This window comes from Perca fluviatilis, chromosome 2, assembly GCF_010015445.1.
Source record: "Perca fluviatilis chromosome 2, GENO_Pfluv_1.0, whole genome shotgun sequence".
NCBI classification, from domain to species: domain Eukaryota; kingdom Metazoa; phylum Chordata; class Actinopteri; order Perciformes; family Percidae; genus Perca; species Perca fluviatilis.
Genome location: NC_053113.1, coordinates 32,625,389 through 32,643,940, shown reverse-complemented (window position 1 = coordinate 32,643,940; position 18,552 = coordinate 32,625,389). Strand labels below are relative to the sequence as shown.

Below are 18,552 nucleotides of genomic sequence, written 5' to 3'. Positions count from 1 at the left end.
GTAACTGCCTCAAACAGACAGGACTTTGACGGCATTTAGAGCATCTCAGAACATAAGCAACACTCAATTAAGAATAAAAACGGATCAACACCAGAGTGAGACGTGCAGCGAATCACTGGGTGTCTTCCCCCCCCACCGCCCCCCTGCTTTGATATGGAGGTTGTAGTGAGTATGCTCCCATGTCATTGATACCCTGGCTTGGGTCCACTTGTACCACCACAGGCCATCAGGGCTCTAATCCTGAGCCGCACAGTGGCACAGTTTCACCCTGCAGCCATTCACGTTGTCTCCACACAAACACAGCTGCCAGATTCGTGTGACCAGGCAGCCTCTCTCTCAGAAGAGATTGAGGTATTAAATGAGGCGGCTTTCTCTAGGCTCTTTTTGTGTTGACTGTGTGTGTGTGTGTGTGTGTGTGTGTGGTATGAAAAAGGGAGTACTTACAGTGTGGGAATTTTTAGAGAGATTTGAGCTTTTTTACTTATGAAAGATTTGAACTTTTATGGCTCCTTTAGTTTGACGAATTGCACAGAAGTTAACTTCTTTTGTGTGCTACAATATGGAGCCAAATTCAAGGCGGAATTTACCATTTCCAACGTTCTAGTGGGTAAAAGAGGAAACAGGCGGTTTTAGCTGGGTGCAAAAATAACTACAACTTTTGTTTCCTTAAATAGGCTTTAGGACAACGTTGGCACAAAAAAAGCAAAATAATCACCTCATGTATTACTTTGGTGAATTTAATTCACATCTAATAGCTCTGATGAAGGCGTCACAACAAAACTTGTCAGTAAAAATCACCAAAATTCCGATCTTTTTTCACTTATTTTACAAGGAGTGTCACCTATTGTTCTTATTAGTTATGATGCAAAAAATGCACCGACTAACAAACAGCTTAATTCAACTTTCCAGTGCAAATCCAGTCATTACAACTATTTTCTTTCTTTAAAAAAAAAAAAAGTCTTATAGCATGAAAAGACCTCTGAGTGAAAATTGATAAAAACAATAATCCATCGAAAAACTGAGCAGTGTTGTATGTTGAATTCAATATTGCATGTCATTTTAATTTGTGCATAAGTTATACAGAAGATAGACCTGAGCTCTCAGTGGGTTGTCCAGGAATCCACTAAAGTGTAAAACATGACACGTATACATGTCAAATCTCTCCTGAACATAAACGTTGAATAAAACATTACATTCTAGTATTGACTCTATACACTTTACACTTCTGTTGTCTGACTGAAGTGTCCTCTACTTGACTCCACTATGAAACTGGGTGAAGGACTTTCGGCTCGGGGGACACCCAGCGCCCTCTCTGCTTGGCCCGACTCCCCACTCTCCGTGCCAGGCTGCTGGCAAACAACAATGACCCTCTAACAGCAGAGTCAACAGCCACCCAACATACGTACAACAGCACAGGAGATGCCAATGTGTGTGACATTACTGTGTTTATCGCTTTGTCTACTGAAATGTATGGCTTTGCCCCCGTATAGTGGTGAGAAACAGAAAGTCGTATTGTGTTTATATTCAGGAGCATTATTCTGCAGGAAACTTTGACTTTACGTAACCAAAACTCATTTGATAGCTAAAGTAAAAAACAAAAAAACAAAGAAGAAAGTAAAACACAAATGTTTTGTCTCGGAGTTGTTTTCACCTCTGGTTACACTACTTTGTCATCTTGGATTTAATTTCAGACGACCTCTCGTGCCGTTGCTTCTCAGACGCTCCGTCTGACTGAAGAGCTGAGGTGAATTAGAGGCGATGATAAGGAAAGGCACTGCCTGTGGCGTTTTAACGTTGGTGTTTGCTGCACAACTGTTCGCCTGTCTCTTGACACAGAGTAAAATAACTTGCTCTTTGGGCCTGCTTTGCAGACAGGGATTTAGAAACACTAGAAGCTATAAGATGTTCCAGCTTTCGGTCTGTTTATGCAAATACACTGCAATTATATAATCTACTGGTGTTACAGTGTGTGTGTGTGTGTGTGTGTGTGTGTGTACTTGTGTGTATGGATACAGTTTCGTGATCAAAAAATGTGACAAAATCTTAACATTTGAAAAGTGATCACGAGCAGCAAATCAAACCACAGTGTGTTTCACTAAAACTGTTACTCAGCTGAATTATGCAATTCATAATGTACAACAACATACAGCAGGAGGATGTGTAAATGTGTGTCAGTATGCTTGGCAGGGCCACAGAGAGCCTGAGCTGCACTGCAGTAAAAGAGAGCAGCAGGGACTCAACACTGTTAACTGGCTTCATATCAACTTTTTATTGAGCAGTGGAGAAAATAATTGGGGGTGGGTGTGGGTGTGTGTGAGTGTGTGTGTGTGTTGGCGTGTTGGCACATGAATGTGTATTTATTTGCAATCATGCAGCCATTGACTGGGTGTCACTGTTTGGTTTAGTTGTGTCACTGTAGCCCTCCCTCTCACTCACTGAGACAGACTGAAACTCAGCAGTGTTCCCATCTGACAGCGAGACAATACAAACATCTGTTAGCAGTGTGGCCGAGTTCATGTGGTGCCACCGTGCCAGAGAACTGAAAACAGTCCAAAGTCCTCCTAACAATCCTGATTCTCTTCACGGTTTGTTGTCATCAGCCTGACTTTTAGTTTGTTGTCAGGTACTATAATTTTCCCTCAACCTGCGTTCTCAGTCCACTACTACTGAGAAAAGGTCAAATCAACCCTTCCACAATGTGAATCGTGTCTTATTGCGCGGTGCATTCTGGTCTGATCAGGCGACTGTCGGTGGAGAACTCATCTCTCTGGTTTTCTCCCTGTTGTTGCAGCTGTCAGAATAACACTGAGTCTAAAATAAAATGTCCTGACACACATTTTTACCCACATTTGATGTCTGAGATTGGTGCGAAATTAACTCCATTTGGAGCTGCAGTGGAGATACTGAATCTCAACATGACATTAGATGTTTAGTCTGAATGGATATTGCCAACAGAGGAAAAACACAACAACAGATTGCTCCCATGCAAACAGAAAACATCACTGCTACGGTATGTTTGTTGGGTGAATTTGCTGCTTTAAGAAGCATATACCCACACTAGTGGTGCTTTACGCTAAAAGCTAATGTCAACATGCTAACATGGTCACTGTATGCTAACATGCTGATAGCAGGTATACTGTTTATCATGTTCACCATCTTAGATTAGGATGAGAACATTTGCCATTTAGCACTAAATGCAAAGTACAGAGGCTGATGGGAATGGCATTAGTTTTGCAGATATCTGCACCTTAATCAAAGTATTCGGCAGATTAAAACTGACCTGATGATGGTGCTATATGAAAAGTTATGGTATCACCAAAGTTATTACAATTCATCCTGAGGCGGGACATGGATGTATGAACCATATTTCACGGTGATCCATTGAATAGGTGTGGAGATAAAGCACTCAAAACCACAGATGTCAGGCTATATCTGCTCGGATAAAGCCTGACATCCGGCGCTCCCCTTCCCCTATCTCTGCTATGTATTTTGCAAGAGCACCATTGCTTCATCCAGGGCTTAGCACTGCCCAGGACGGTTGTGATTGGTTTAAAGAAATACAAACATGCCAGAGCGCCAGTTGCACCCCTTCTTTTCCCCTATCCCAGAATAGATAAGCGGTGTAGCCAGACCTTACTCCAGGGCTGATGCAGCACGACTATGGATATCTGCACCAAATTCCATAGCAATCCATTTCATATGTTTTTTACTTATTTCAGTCTGGACCAGTGGTGGTGGACAAAATGAGGACAGTAACCTTTTTCTGTGGCTCACTCAATATCATTGGAACTTCATTTAATTGTAATGTATCATTTAAATATATTTATTCAAACAGTAATGCACATAAATTTACTTGTTCAGTTCAAGATGATTTGGAAAGCTTAGTATGCTACATCTACTTTGACTCAGGTTGTCATTAAAGGGAATTTGTTTTAGATTATTATCTGCTTGTGCTGGTGTTCATATGGCTGCAGTTGTTAAATAATGTGTGTCTTTGACTTGAACTTGAAGTATATTGATATAATGAGGCCTGCAGTACAGACAGTCGCAGATAGTGGAAAATTGCAGTCTAGAGTCCATCAAGGCCGTTAGCCTTAATCTGTAGCCAACTCACTGAGAGAGAGAAGAATGGTTTGACCTCCTCTCAAACTGGCCTTATACTTCTCCCTATTCCAGCCTTCATCTCTTCCTCCCCCCATCCATATCTCTATTCCCTTTCCCAACCAAGCCTCCAGGGGTTTCTCCACAGCCACTGCATTCCTTTACCCATCCTGCCTTGCTTCCATCCAGTCGCCCCTCGCTGCCTCTATCTCTCATCCTTCGCCCCCCATCCCCCCTGCAGTGACTTCTGCCATTGTGGGCCCTGCCCTCTCGTTCTTTCTTGGGCTGCTGTATGAGAATGGGGTCATTGTTGCCCTGTTGCAGTGTGTACATGAGTGTGTACATGAGTGTGATAGTAGGAGTGAGTTCTCTGCCCAAGCGCCAGCATGTCCTGCTGCCCGACCTCCATATGCACACTGGCCTATTACTCACACCCCAAGCGTGCATACATTGCCCGCAGAAATTAAAACACAGCCTGACGTGTAATCATTCTGTCCCAAGAGCCCAATTTCTACTGGTGAACATGTTCCCCTCACTTTTCACTTTTCAGTAGGTAAGAACTACTACCCAGTCAGAAGCAGAGTATGAGGGCGTGCCACGCTAGCAGCTAGGTGAGTATAATAACGTGTGTTACAAAGTGACGCATGCACGTTTGTCACGGAAGTAAAGGCTGGACTACAATAGAGCAGTTTGGAGTGGTTTGTGAACAGTGTTTTCTGTTGGAGATGGTAAGTCCCTTTGGGGTGGACTTTGGGCTTTTTCACTTTGTAAACCTCTTACATGCACAAAAAAAGATATATAACACAATAAAGGAAAGGGAAAAAGGAAAAAAGCATACTATGAGCACTTTAAACACAAGGCTGAAAAGGGAGTGAAACTGTAAATATGCTACTATCTATCAGGATTGGGTTGCAGCTCTTCATAAATCCAAATTTAATTAAAGCACTAGGTCAGATGTGTTGACTATATCCCATAACCTCTTTTAGTCTTCAGTCTAATATGTAAATCAGCAAGCTAACGTTAGCTTTGTCAGTTGGTTCAATTCATATATATATATATATACTGTGTATGTCTGTCTATCTATCTATCTATCTATCTATCTTCGGGTTCTACGTATATCTATGGGTTCAGCTACATAACCTGGTAGTTACCAGGTGTAGCAAAAGTCAGACAGACAGATTTTGACGACCATCTCTGTTCGATCGAAATCTTGCTCTGTTGAATTCAATTTGCTGGGAGTTTTTTGACCCCACACCTGGAGAGGTTTATCTCGGTTTGTCTGTAAATATTGAGCAACAACTAATCCTTTGTAAAAGTAGGTATAATTAGGTTTAGCGTTATTCATGCATACAAGGAGAATGTGTTTCAGAGTTGTAGTATCCATGCAGTTTAGAATATTAGATTATGCTAACCTAGCTAAAGTTATCAGGTGATTTTGACCTGACCAAGGCTATTTAACTTCAGACTAAAGTTAGTAGCATGACATTTTATAATTTGAGATAAGTGGTGTTAAAATTGTGTCAGTTTATTTTTGTGTCAGGTCAAATGTGTTGACCGTATCTCGAAATTGGGTCATACTAGCAAGCAAACGTTAGCTTTGTCAGTCGGTTCAGTTAGCTACATAGCTACGTGGCAGTTACTGGTTGTGAATACAGTATTTAGTTACAACTAATCTCTACATTAGCTTGTGTTGTACAACCCATTGCTATTTGATGAATAAATCTCCACATACGTTATACTACATTACGTTTAAACTTACAAACAGCAACTACCTCCAAGTCTCTATCACTGAAACTGATTTTAAGTAGTTAAGTATTAAGTTAATACAGTATTGCTAGCTCACACTCCAGTTAGTCACAGTCTCGGCCTCCACCGCTCTGTCTGTCTAAGGGATTATCAACCAGCACTGGCCTCCACTCTAATCCTTTCCTCAACAGACTCACTTACATTCTCACACACACACACACACACACACACACACACACACACACACACACACACACACACACACACACACACACACACACACACACACACACACACACACACACACACACACACACACACACACACACACACACACACACACACACACAGCCAGATGCAGGCTTTTCAATGGCAGCGACTATTTGCCATATCTCGCCTTGCTAATCTGTTAACTGGCTATTACAGCAGCATGTGCTGTTGTTGATGTCATGGTAGCTAGTTTAACACCAAAATTAAAGGAAAAAGCCCAAGGAAATCTATTAGATAAATTTGTATTTTCTTGCTTTAATCTAAATATTCCTCTATGAGCAAACAGCATACTTGACAAGCCTGCTTCGAGACACAGGGCTCCCTGTTCAGATGATTGTTGACTGTGTAAATATGGCGTCCATTTGAAAGTTCCGTGGTCACAACAGGTAATGTCAACCATGACCATGTCTATTAGGCTCTGCATTGACAGTAAAACATCACAGAAGCTTCATCTGGGACCATAAAATTACAACTTATATTCACATTTGTTTTAATAAGAGTTGAATTAAGGTGGATACATCTTATCTATCAGGTGTTAAATGGGAAAGACAAAGATTAGCGGTATGTATTTAAACATTTACAGTGAGACATTCCAGTCATGTAAGAGCAGGCGGCAGGTACAGATATGACCTGGCCTGTGTCTTACTGCGAACAGGTGATCAGCTCACCTGTATTGTCTTACCTGCAGCTGACTCAAAGCCTCTATAGAGCTCCATATAAAGTGTCAGTGTACATGTACTTTAAAAAGGAACCATGACTTAGTCTCATATCCAGGCAGTAGTAATAAAAGTGAGAACTGAGTATATTAAATAAATATTATAATATATTTGACCAAATACACCTCTTTATTTTATAAAGTTATAATACCGATTACTATTGGTGATTTCGGAAAATTCAAAATATTGCAGATAAGGTGGTGAGATTAATTTCATTCAACTAGGCCTACTACTCGCTTACTTTTGGTTCATAAAGATGATGAAAAAATAACTTTTAGGTTGTATCAGGATATTATAATATAATATATAATATAATAATATAATATCTATGGTGCTGAAGCGATTAGTCGATTAATTGATTACTCAATCGACTAACTTAAACTGCAACACACTGGTTCCAGCTTCTCAAATGTGGATAGTTACTTATTTTCTTAGTGTTCTGTAAACTGAATATCTTTGGGTTTTGGACTGTTGATCAGACAAAAAAAGACATTTTAATGTGTCAAGTTGCAACTTTTTCAGCATTTTATAGACCATACAATTGAAAAGATATTTTGCTGATTTAAATCCAGCTCTGTGTCATGGCAGTGTGGGCAGTGTGTTTAGATGAACGGTGTTTGGCTTCCCTCAGTGGTGCCAGTGCACAGAGCTCCCTGTGGAGCAGAGCAGCGGAGGTCTGCCGAAATTGGAGCAGAAAAGCGTAGGTTCGCCGAAATTTGTCTGATCTCAGCAGACCTCCGCTGCTCTGCTCCTCCATGCACTGGCGCCATGGAGGGAAGCCAAACATCGTTCATCTAAACACACTGCCCACATAAAGATGGCACAGAGCTGGATTAAAATAGGCAAAGTATCCCTTTAATTGATTAATCAAGAAAATAAAACAGATTATTTGAAGATGAAAGTTGCACCCATAGTGATCAAGGGCACTCTGAACCTTTCCATTGTTTCTACTTTAATCCCACATGTCAGTCGAGCCAATCCAAGAGGACTGGTGCCCTATGCTTTGAGAGACTGGAGGCTGATCCAGGATCAGAGACAGGTAAGGTGTGACCACAGGGACCATGACCTGCCAACCCACAAACATGCTGTGACATCACACTAAGGAGGTCACAGTAATCAGATTATCCCCGTTACACAGACTCACTGTGGGCCTTGACTGACCTACAACACTCAGGTTAAAACAAAGAATACACTCACACATGCCCAAGGACATGTCTTAAAAATCTTTAACTTGGCAGGGATAAAATTAGATGAAAGCATTTGAGTGGGCCAAAAATAAAAAATCCCTGGGTTGTAAAATGTTTGTAAAGCTTCAAACACACTGAGTCTATGAGCAGTGTCACATTTTGCCTTGATGAATTATTCTGTGGGAGAATAAAGATTGTGTGTTTACTGAGCGCAGAAGCTGGCTGATGGAAGACAGGAGAGGCTCGGGGCCTGAGCTGCTCTGTAACCGCAGTGATGCCAAGTGGTCGGCGGTTTAAAGAGGACACCTGAGACCAGCGCACCTGGACAATGAGCTGAGGTGTAACCCTAAACTGAGATGAACCGCTGTTTATCCCCCGCGCTCTCCTTCTCTTGTTGTTTCCCATCCATCTCCTCTCTCGCTTCATACATCTCTGCTCTCTCTGGTCCCTGAGCTTATTTTCCCTTCACAACCTGATCTATTCCACCCTGTTATTCTCCAAATCTTTTGACTCCCTACCTCTGTCTCTCTCACTTTCTTTCCATGCCTCACCCTTCTGGGCATTGCCAGGCTAATGCAAACATCCCTCAGTATGAGTGTGAGTCACAGTCTAATCACATACTTAATGATTAGCACCCACACATTTTCAGTCATCGTTCAGGGTGGAAAACAGGGTCAAAGCCCTTCGTTAGACATTCCTGCATTTATTAAGTTGCTATTTTCACACAGACAATACTCTAAATTGGGGGACTGACATTTTGTGCAGCAGCGGACAGCGGCTAGCAGCTGTATGACTCAGTGACACAGAAGCAGTGCCCATGTCACCATGGAAAGGCAGTGTTATGGTGTTGTTGCCAAGGCTCTGCTGTCCAATACGCATCTGATCCCCCATCGTTACTGTTACTGAGCCACACAGGGAGGAGGGAGAGTCAAGAGATGGGAGCAGGGTATGCATGCTTAAGAGTGAAACTCAAGAAGACCGAGTGAAGGATTGAAGATTAGGGAAACATTTCGGCAGATCAACAACGAGCGTGTTTAAGCTACGCTTACTTTTCTGCCTGTCTCCCTATTTAAAAGGCCTTTAGTCAGCATCCTGCGCACTCTACCCATATTTGTACACTCCCTCCCCATCACTTGATATAAACACACAGTCTGACCTGCATGTATACACACACACACACACACACACACACACACACACACACACACCAAAATGCACTTAGATGCTCACTGTGTGTTCTTTCTTTGATGCACCAACAACTGCAACTGCGTCTTTAAAACAGCAAGTAGCACAAAGGACCAAAAATAGCTCAGTGCGTTGCAGAGCAGAACTGCTCTCCTTGAGGAGGGGAGGAAAGAGGAGGAGGATGAAGAAGAGCAAGAGGAGGTGCAGAGAGAGATGACAGGGAAAAGATGGCAGAAGGAGACCAGCTCTCCAGGACTTAGGCCTCCCTGCTGGGTTCAATTTAAGTTTCTCATCCAGTGTCAGCTCCCGTAAAAACATCTGTATGTTAGCATTCAATGACAACACTTGAATATCACATTTCTGTAATGTCATGAAATGATTACAAGAAGGCTGAATGTTTGTACATTTGTAAATGTACACTTGTCCCCGTGGATTTCCTACAGGCCAATCATAGAAAGTAATAGATGTAACCACATACAGAACATCTAGACGGCAAACATGTCAATATTAGAAGTGGGACTATTAATCAATACAGCAACATATCACAATACAATCTTTTTCAATGGTTCATTGGCAGAGGTGGAAAGTAGCGAAATACATTTACTCACGTTACTGTATTGCGTAGTTTTGTTGTGTATTTTGTATTTTTCAAGTAGTTTTTAAAATCAGTAATTTAAAAACGTACTTGATTACGTTTTGAGTGAAGTATTGTATTTTGCTACATTACAAATCCCATCCGTTACTGAGTAAAAAAAAAACTTTGGCTAACGAAAACTGAAATGAAGAAAAAAAAGCACGCCCGGAACCACTACAGTGACAAATGATCAGCATCTAGGCTGCCTACCAGGCGCCAAGTCTTTCTGTAGGAGATTGAGAACGAGCTGGAGGTGGATCAGGCGAGCGACGGTTCAGAGACTGTTTCAGTAGAAATGCTAGTTTTTAAATGCTAATTCTGTTGCCCAAAACGACAACGACAAATCCTTGGCCACATTTGGACGTTTTTTTATTTAAATTCAAGAGGGGCCAATAGTAACATCATGCAATGCCAGATGTGCCTGCCAAAAGTGACTGAACTGGCAGCATTCAATAACTCCACATCTAATCTGCGGAAGCATGTTTTGGTAAGTATGTTTGCATTGGTACTTCAAACAAAGTTTTTATGACTAATAGCAAATTACCAATTAGCAAAACAACATGTTTCGTGGCATTGCAAATTTTTGTCTAGCACTAGCAACCGTAGGACAACGTATGTAGGACACTGGCTAAATTAATTCACATACATCTAATTAGCTCATATGGGCTACTTAGGTGTGTAATAGTTTGGGATTTATGACCCCTTGTCCTATTTTCTAGGTAGAGATCCCCCCGCCCCGTTTTACTTTTACTTGAATAATTTGTCAGAGAGGTAATTTCACTTGTACTTGAGTAATATTTCATCAAAGTATTGGTACTTTTACTTGAGTACAATATTTTAGTACTTTTTCCACCTGATCATTTGTTACTAGTATAAGGTATTACTCTTACTTGATATTTCTGCCCTGTTCTTAAGTACTGTAAAATAATTGATCTCTGCTGTATTGTAAAAGATTTTGCCATTTTGAAGGACGGTGATGAGAAATGAGAAGATTGTCTGTATACGATCAATTTGAAGCTAATGCCAGGAGATTGTAGGAGATATGCTCAATTTAGCACAAAGACTGGAAACAGGAGGAAACAGCTAGTCTGACTCTGTCAAAAGGTAATGAAATATTTTCCCAGCATCTCTCAAGCTCACTAACACAATAAGCTCCAGAAATGTAAAGCACTCAGACAAGAAATAGTCCAGCACATAACCCTACGTAAAACCACAGCATGTCGTTTACAAACTTCAGTTTTTGTACAGATTAAGGGGTGGCTGTGGCTAAGTGGTAGAGAGGTCGCCTGCCAATCGGAAGGTTGGTGGTTCGATCCCTGGTCTGCAGTTCCATGCCGAAGTGTCCTTGGGCAAGACACTGAACCCCGAGTTGCCCCCGATGCTGCGCCATCGGAGTGTAAGTGTTTGTGATTGTTTATCTGATGAGCAGGTGGCACCTTGTACGGCAGCCTCGGCCATAGTGTATGAATGTGTGTGAATGGTGAATGGTTCCTGTACTATGTTAAAGCGCTTTGAGTAGTCGTTAAGACTAGAAAAGCGCTATATAAAAACAGTCCATTTACATTAAATGTGTTAATTAGTGAGCTTTAGGTAGGCTCATTTTGTTACCTTTGGACAGAGCCAAGCTAGCTGTCTCCCTGTTTCCAGTCTTTAGGCTAAGCTAAGCTAACTGCCTCCTGGCTATAGCTTTGTATTTACTGTACAGACATGAAAGTGGTATCAATCATCTTATCCAGCTCTTGGTAGGAACTAGAATAAGCGTATTTCTCAAAATGTCAAACTATTCCTTTAAGGGTACATTTGAGTTCTGCAATTGACATTATGTATCAAAACTAAAATAAAATGATATTTCAACAGCAACACAAACTACATCCTCCAATATGACCATTTAGTGAATTATCATCAACATCTCTCTAAAACACTTTCAGCAAACACTGAACAGTCTATATTACATATGTGCTGCCTCTATATACCCGGTGTTGAGCCTCTCAGCTGTGAGTTAGATGGTACATACAGAGGGGTGAGCTTTAAGGGCCATTTCTGACATTGGAATTTGTACCATGACAAAGAATATCTTCGTGTAAATATCCTGGCGCCTTCTGCCACATTTTGGCCAACCTGTAAATAAAACCTATTATCACATGTCTCATTAAGGTCACATGATAATGACTGAAACATCTCCATGGCAACTGAGCACACTCCATTTATTGATAAAGAGTCTCCCTGATGATAAGTCTCACTTGTTTGCAGTACTTACTATTGCTGGACTTGAGGTCTCTGTGGATGATAGGTACGAATGCCTGGTTGTGCAGGTAGTCCATCCCTGTGGCAACCTGGACCGCCCAGTTCACCAGAACCCTCGGGGGTACCTTCTTTCCAGCAAGCGCTCGGTTCAGAGCCCCCCCTCTGGCGTACTCCATTACCAAGCACAGGTTGGGCTCCCGCAGGCAGACCCCACGGAGACTGATTATGTTGGGGTGCCGGAGCATCCAGAACAGCCTGGCCTCCTGCCGCACGCTCTCTGCTGTGGCACTAATATCCTCATCGGGGTCTTGCCTGGCGGCCTTTACTGCTACTTCTTCTACCCGCCATACTCCTCTGTACACCTTCCCAAACCCACCAGCTCCAATCACCTCCTCCAGGAGCAGTTCTGAGAAGTTTATCTCCAAGGGGCATTCACCCACACCGCCTGCCACCCGCCCTCCTGCAGTCAGCTGCTGGTAGTTGGCGGCATCCCCCCTTGTGACGTAATTGCATGGAAAGATACCCACCTTGTCCTGGATCTTGCCTGTCCACCAACCCTCATCCCCAGACACTTTTGAGTCTTTGGAGAGAACCTCAAGGAGGTCCCCGCGCCGCAGGGTTAACTCCTCATCCGCTGTGGCCTCATAGTCGAACACCGCCGTCCAGAAGGGGTTGGGGTTGTTGGCACCACAGCGGTGACCAGGGTGGGAGTCTGGGGAGCCAGAGGAGGAGATGGTGGAGGAGTTCCAGCTGCTGCCATTCTCCCCCTGCACTACTGGGGCCGGACACATCGGCGGCGGAGGGGTCATATTCGGAGGCATGGAGGATGAGGAGGTAGTAGAGGAGTGGGGCCCAGGCGGGATTAGGCAAGGTGGAGGCGGGGAGCAGCTGCCCCCACAGCTGGTGCAGGACAGGGGGGCTGCTGTGCTGCTCGCTCTGCCGTATGGGTTCATGGCAGCTTGACTGCTGTTTGACGCTGTAGGCCTGCCCTCTGTCAACTCAGGCACAAAATCCATACAGGGCCCATTGACAGAGGCGAGGTCTCCTCGACCACCAGTGGGGGGTAGAGGGGATCAGAGGATCAGGGAGCTGCAACTGCTCTCCCCCATCACCACATCTCGCTGTTGAAACTGTGCCAAATCCTGTCACCGGTTGCTGTTGTGCTGTTGCTACGCAGTGTGTAAGTAACATGTATTCCCAAAGGCAAGTTCATTCAGGGACAACGTACATCAGGTCAAACAATGCACTCAGCAGATTGTAACCCCCGAACCCTAATTGATTGTTTTCACTATTGTGTCTTTTGGAAAGCTGCCACGGACCCTCACAGACGAGTGAATATGTAAACACATATTCACTCTAAGAAATTTAAGAAACAGCAGGTCTGATGAAATCCTTCAGACAGATGCCTTCAAGCTGTTGAGCTCCTGATCAGTGAGTGAATTCTGGTCTCTGAATTGCTGCTTACAATTTATAAAAACAGTTACATACTTAATAACAATGTCCTACATTGCTGTAACAATTAAGCATCTGAATTTAACAAAAACATAATGTGGACTTTTGATTTATAGTTTAGAATCTTTCACCCTAATAAACACACAACCTCTTCTGAAGTTAATATCAGTCCATTGAGACACTCGGAGGGGATAATAAAACCACAACTAAAGTAGGCTATCTATCTTATTATGGAATATTGATTTAGGCTGCCAATAAGAACAGCAGTCTGTGTTTGAAATCCTCTGAGCAGGGGGTCGTCATTATTTCTCATCCAGCCCAGTGTAGACGCACCTCCCCGCCAGCCATCTCCATGAACACGGGCTGTTTTCTCTCCTATTCTGTGTTTGGAAACATCCACAGATATTCGCCCTACATCGCGACAAGCCGGTCCAGGCTAAATCCTACATGCATGCCCCACTCACAAGCCGGTTCAACGTCCATGAATGGCTTTTATCAAAAAGGCCCCGTCCATTTTAAGACAGCTGGGGAATTACAGAAACAAGCCCAGGGCAGGGCGGCAGGTATTCAATACAGAACTGTAAAGTGGCACCACGTTCAGCATCCAGCCAAGTCTGAGCACAACAATCCCGCCTCCGTCTCTGTGCAGCGGCCTGGTTCAGTCGCTTCTGCCCGGCTACATTTGTGATGGTGACAAGTCCTCGGTGACAAATGAAACTCTTCTTCACTGGAGACAGTAAAGGGATGCCAGTATCTATTATCATTATCCTGCTGCCTCAAGAGCACGCATGGTTGTTTCAGATCATCAGTCAATAGTCTTGAAGCGAAGGTTTTAAATGCCCGCGACTTCTTTAGGAAATACAGAAACGCTCACACGGCGACAACAAGGTGGGAAATATTGTCAACGAAGGTTTGCGTTGAGGTAATGCAGCATTACAATCTCTGATCCGAGTGGACTAGATGAAATTAGGCGATGAAGGCTCCATGTTTCCCTTATAAATAGATCGACCCCCTTCTTAATAATAATAATAATAATAATAACACCAACAATATAGTAGGCTATTGGAAAAGGTTATTTATTATGCGCGCAAAATGTTGTATCCTGTCCCGGCTTGCTTCTTCCGCCCCAAACAGCTTTATTTCAATGCGTAAACAATTAGCGTTTACTGTAACCTAACCTGGACACTGAGAGCAGCAACATCCACCGACATCGTCGCATGGGCGTATTGCATCCGAGTAAAGAGGGACCATCCAGATCAGTAGGCTAACCCAATTTAGCGACACACTAAAACGCTCCGGGGAGTCCTTGTTCGTGCTGCTCATCCAGCTGTCCGGAGGTCCATCGTATTCAAACAGGCTTTTCCTCCTAAGAGACGTGACATTTCGAGCACCAAGCTGTCAGTCTGTGGGCTGACTTTGCATCAAATACACCGGGGCGCAGTCCACATACGTGGGAACAAGTGCTTCTTCTGTCACTGATCTACAAAACATAGCGATGGTTGAAGCACGCAGGCTGTGTGCGCACTTACTCCCATCACGTACAGATCTGGGTGCAGCTCACCGCTAAGGGCGGAGAGGAGGACGCTAGTCTGTTGGAACGAGACTGTGCTGGTGGTGAGGGTGTGCTGTTGCATTGTGGGTAACGTAGTTCCTGAGGGATCTCCTGCTGACCTACATCATTCTGACAGCTCATATAACTAAATACTGTAATTAGCATGCTACAATCATAAGGAAAAGGATGAGTGTCTGAGATGAGAGTTCATTTATTCTACACCACAGTCCATTGCCCTATTGCATGATCATTTATTTGGCAATGTCTACACTTAGTTGGAAAAATGTAATAGGCTACAATAATAAAGTGATTTATTCCCACTGGAAAATGTAGTTTCTTTTGTGCCCCACATGGTCAGGGGTCAAAGGTCAGCAAAAAAACTGTCTGTAGCTGGCAGGGATTGAGTATGTCGTACAAGGGCACATTGGCAGTTTGAGGCGCACAAAGAATATGTCTAATGTAAGACCTTACATGAAATAGGATGGAGCTGAGTTTTAAGACTGGATCTATAGCACATATATAGCCTACCTGCAAAAATGCTCCTTAGGTTTTTTTTATTTTATGCAAAGAGAAGATAAAGTGAGGACAAATAATGCCATCATTTTTCTTGACATTGCATAAGATTGTGTTTTCTGAGAAAAAACACATTACATTACATAGTTGAGGCTTTGGGAACACAATATGTTGTTGGATCACAGTGTGTACAGAATACCTGAATATTTACTGTTATTTTATCGGAACAAAAAATAAAGTGCCATTATTTTACAGTCTTAGTATTCATGCCCATCATTTTTTAAGCTGTACTGACCCCTGGTGCCTAATAAGTGAAACACAAATATTTAGTGGTGGCTCAGTGTTTTTGTATTTTCAGAAATATGGGTATCATTTGAGTCAAACTTAGTTCTTTAGTTGTTTTCATCCAAGCTTGACATAAGGTTTCAACAGTGTTTTGCCTCCTTAGTCCACCCTTTTCCATAGTTATATTTGTTTGTTTGGAGAAACCACTTCCTTCAAACTATCAGCATTTCCTGCATTCTCCTCCAGTTCACTGCTGCTCATTTTGCATAGCTGAGAGCTGAGGTGGAAGTCAATGCTGTGACCTCTCTGTTGTGGGCGGTCACTGTAGTTACTGCCATCCCATTATCAACATCCTCTGGTTCAGAGACAGGTGCTGCAGCTGCAGAAATCAGGATGTGTACTATGAACAGGTTGTAAGTTTTGGTCTGGTATTTAGCAGAAGTCTTTCAGACTGGCCCCTACCTTGTTCCCAGAGACTACAGATATATCTGCAGGAAATATGCCTTTGGTTTGCTGAGAAATACATTATCTCAGTGAGTGGTCCATAAATATACCCTGCATTATATTGCAGTGTATAAAACATGATACACATTTAAGTCAAGCTTCAATACTGTCTGCTCTTCCACAGATGGCAGGATGTCTCTTTAAACTACAAGTGCAACTGTAATTACACAAAAGGGAAAGAAGGAATCGGGTGAAATGTGACACTGTGTATTATTTTGTCAAAACCTGTCAAAACAAACTGTACCACACTGTATTGTACTGTTTATTGTATTTAACGAGCAGCCTATTATTTGATATAGGTCAGTTGTGAAGTACTATTATTAACTTTTGGTTTCTTTCTTTTAAACTCACACTTTACAAAACGATTCATGATTGTGAGCCCTCTGATCATAACCAATTGACAAAAGCAGAAAATATACATTTAAAAAAAAAGGCTGTGGTTGAATTTAAATTTAGCTGTAGCCTACTTTAATAACTTTTTGTCTTTGATTTTCTTTTTTTCATTTATTGTAGTTACTTTTGCCTCTGATGTTTTCTGGTCTCTCAGGGGTATTTACCAAAACATGATTAGATCATTGATAAAAGTGAAAATAGTAATATTGACTTAATAAAAAACAAACAAACTAAAAACTCTGGTTTTAGGAGTATGCTTGCATGTTGGGTAATATTGGACAATTCCCAATTAAACCTCAATTACCTACTTCTATGTAGGCTATATAATGTCATATAATGTTTATGTTTACCTGTAGCCTATGTCTATTTTAGAGCAACGAAAAATCGACTCAAAGTCATTGTATGTGTAGGCTACATATCATAGACTGTATGGTACACATACTTTGCTAATAAAGCTGATTTCTGATATATCAGAGGACTTATTTTGTTTAGCAACCACAAGGTTGTGCTATTGACTAATTTGTGTGCAGTGCATGAGCCAAATGTGACTATGCAGCATGATAAATATAGACTACATAATGCTTCTCTAGATTCCATGCTTCCATGTGTTTACACTCAGATGTTAATATGTATAGTTAATGTACCAGATGCTCATTAAAACAATGTGTGTCCCAGCTCCCATTGGTAGTAGCGTGCTGCCCCCTGTGTGTTACTATCATTAGGTTGCGCTAACCGGAGCTGCGCACGCGCACTAAGTGTGCGGGCGCAGCTTCGTCGTGGTTTCGGTTGAGCATTCTTGGCAACGTCTCGCTCGGTGAACAGGCAGTCGACCGTCGGCTACAACGGGTGTTTCCAAAATGTCTGGAGATTTATGTTGACGGAATAGGAGCCGAACGGGAAACACCGGAGCAGCGTTAGGCAAGGTATGTGCTCTTTTTGGTTTTCTGTGAACAGTTTTAAGTTGAACAGTGCAGGCTATTCAAAAGCGCTGAAAAGTGACGAGTGAACTAACGTTAGCGAGCAGGGCAAACACGGAGAAGCAGCCGAGCCGACCAACTTCAGTCACTGCAGAGAACAGGCTCTTTACTACGGCTCAGCAGTCAGCGTGAGTACCACCTGAAGCCGTTCACGCTGGCTCAACGCTTCACTTCGACCTCCGGCCATTCAACAGAGTCGATATATGGCCTCAAATATGCCGCTACCCGCAACAATTCATTAACTACTAAATATTCTACAACCTTACTGATCATTAGGGTTCCAGTGCGCATGCTCACTGCTGTGCAGACTTCGGATATGTAGTTTTTCGTAACTGAGTTAATCACAGTTGTAAGGGCCAAGACATAACGGTGAGACTACAAGTTCCAGACAATGGGAGCTTTGTTTGAGAGCAGAGCTAGCGAGCTAGTTAGCCTGGACGAGCTTTGAATTTCGAGTAGTTGTGCTGCAATCGGAAGTTGCCTTGGCTGGAGATTTGTTTCAGAATGAGCTGCATGGGACACATTTTGGCTGGGCGGTTACACACACACACACACACACACACACACACACACACACACACACACACACACACACACACACACACACACACACACACACGCGCGCGCGCGCGCACTGAGTGTTGCAGTAGTTGCAAATGCCACTGGTTTGCCGTATGCAACATGTTTCAAATGTGGTCATAAAAGGAAAATTGATTGATTGGTTGGTAGTTGGACACGCAGACTCTGTTCAGCTGTCAAGACGCGTGCACAGTGCGCAGGATTTGCGAGTGCA

The 18,552-nt window shown here is 42.8% G+C and overlaps 2 protein-coding genes across 4 annotated transcripts in view; one reads left to right on the top strand and one right to left on the bottom strand.

Annotated features, from left to right (window-relative positions):
* The window catches only part of map3k10 (mitogen-activated protein kinase kinase kinase 10), a 39,722-nt gene extending 24,613 nt beyond the window's left edge, over positions 1-15,109 (bottom strand). Inside the window, exon 1 of the mRNA XM_039780340.1 lies at positions 12,097-15,109. Within this exon, the coding sequence (XP_039636274.1) occupies positions 12,097-13,099 (1,003 nt within the window). The 5' untranslated portion in view covers positions 13,100-15,109. The remainder of the gene's footprint in view (positions 1-12,096) is intronic.
* A 2,440-nt stretch (positions 15,110-17,549) lies between these two features.
* sipa1l3 (signal-induced proliferation-associated 1 like 3) overlaps positions 17,550-18,552 on the top strand; it is an 83,870-nt gene continuing 82,867 nt past the window's right edge. For all 3 annotated transcript variants that reach the window (XM_039780747.1, XM_039780740.1, XM_039780725.1), the window contains exon 1: positions 17,550-17,705. The gene's annotated coding sequence lies outside the window, so the exon portion shown is untranslated. The remainder of the gene's footprint in view (positions 17,706-18,552) is intronic.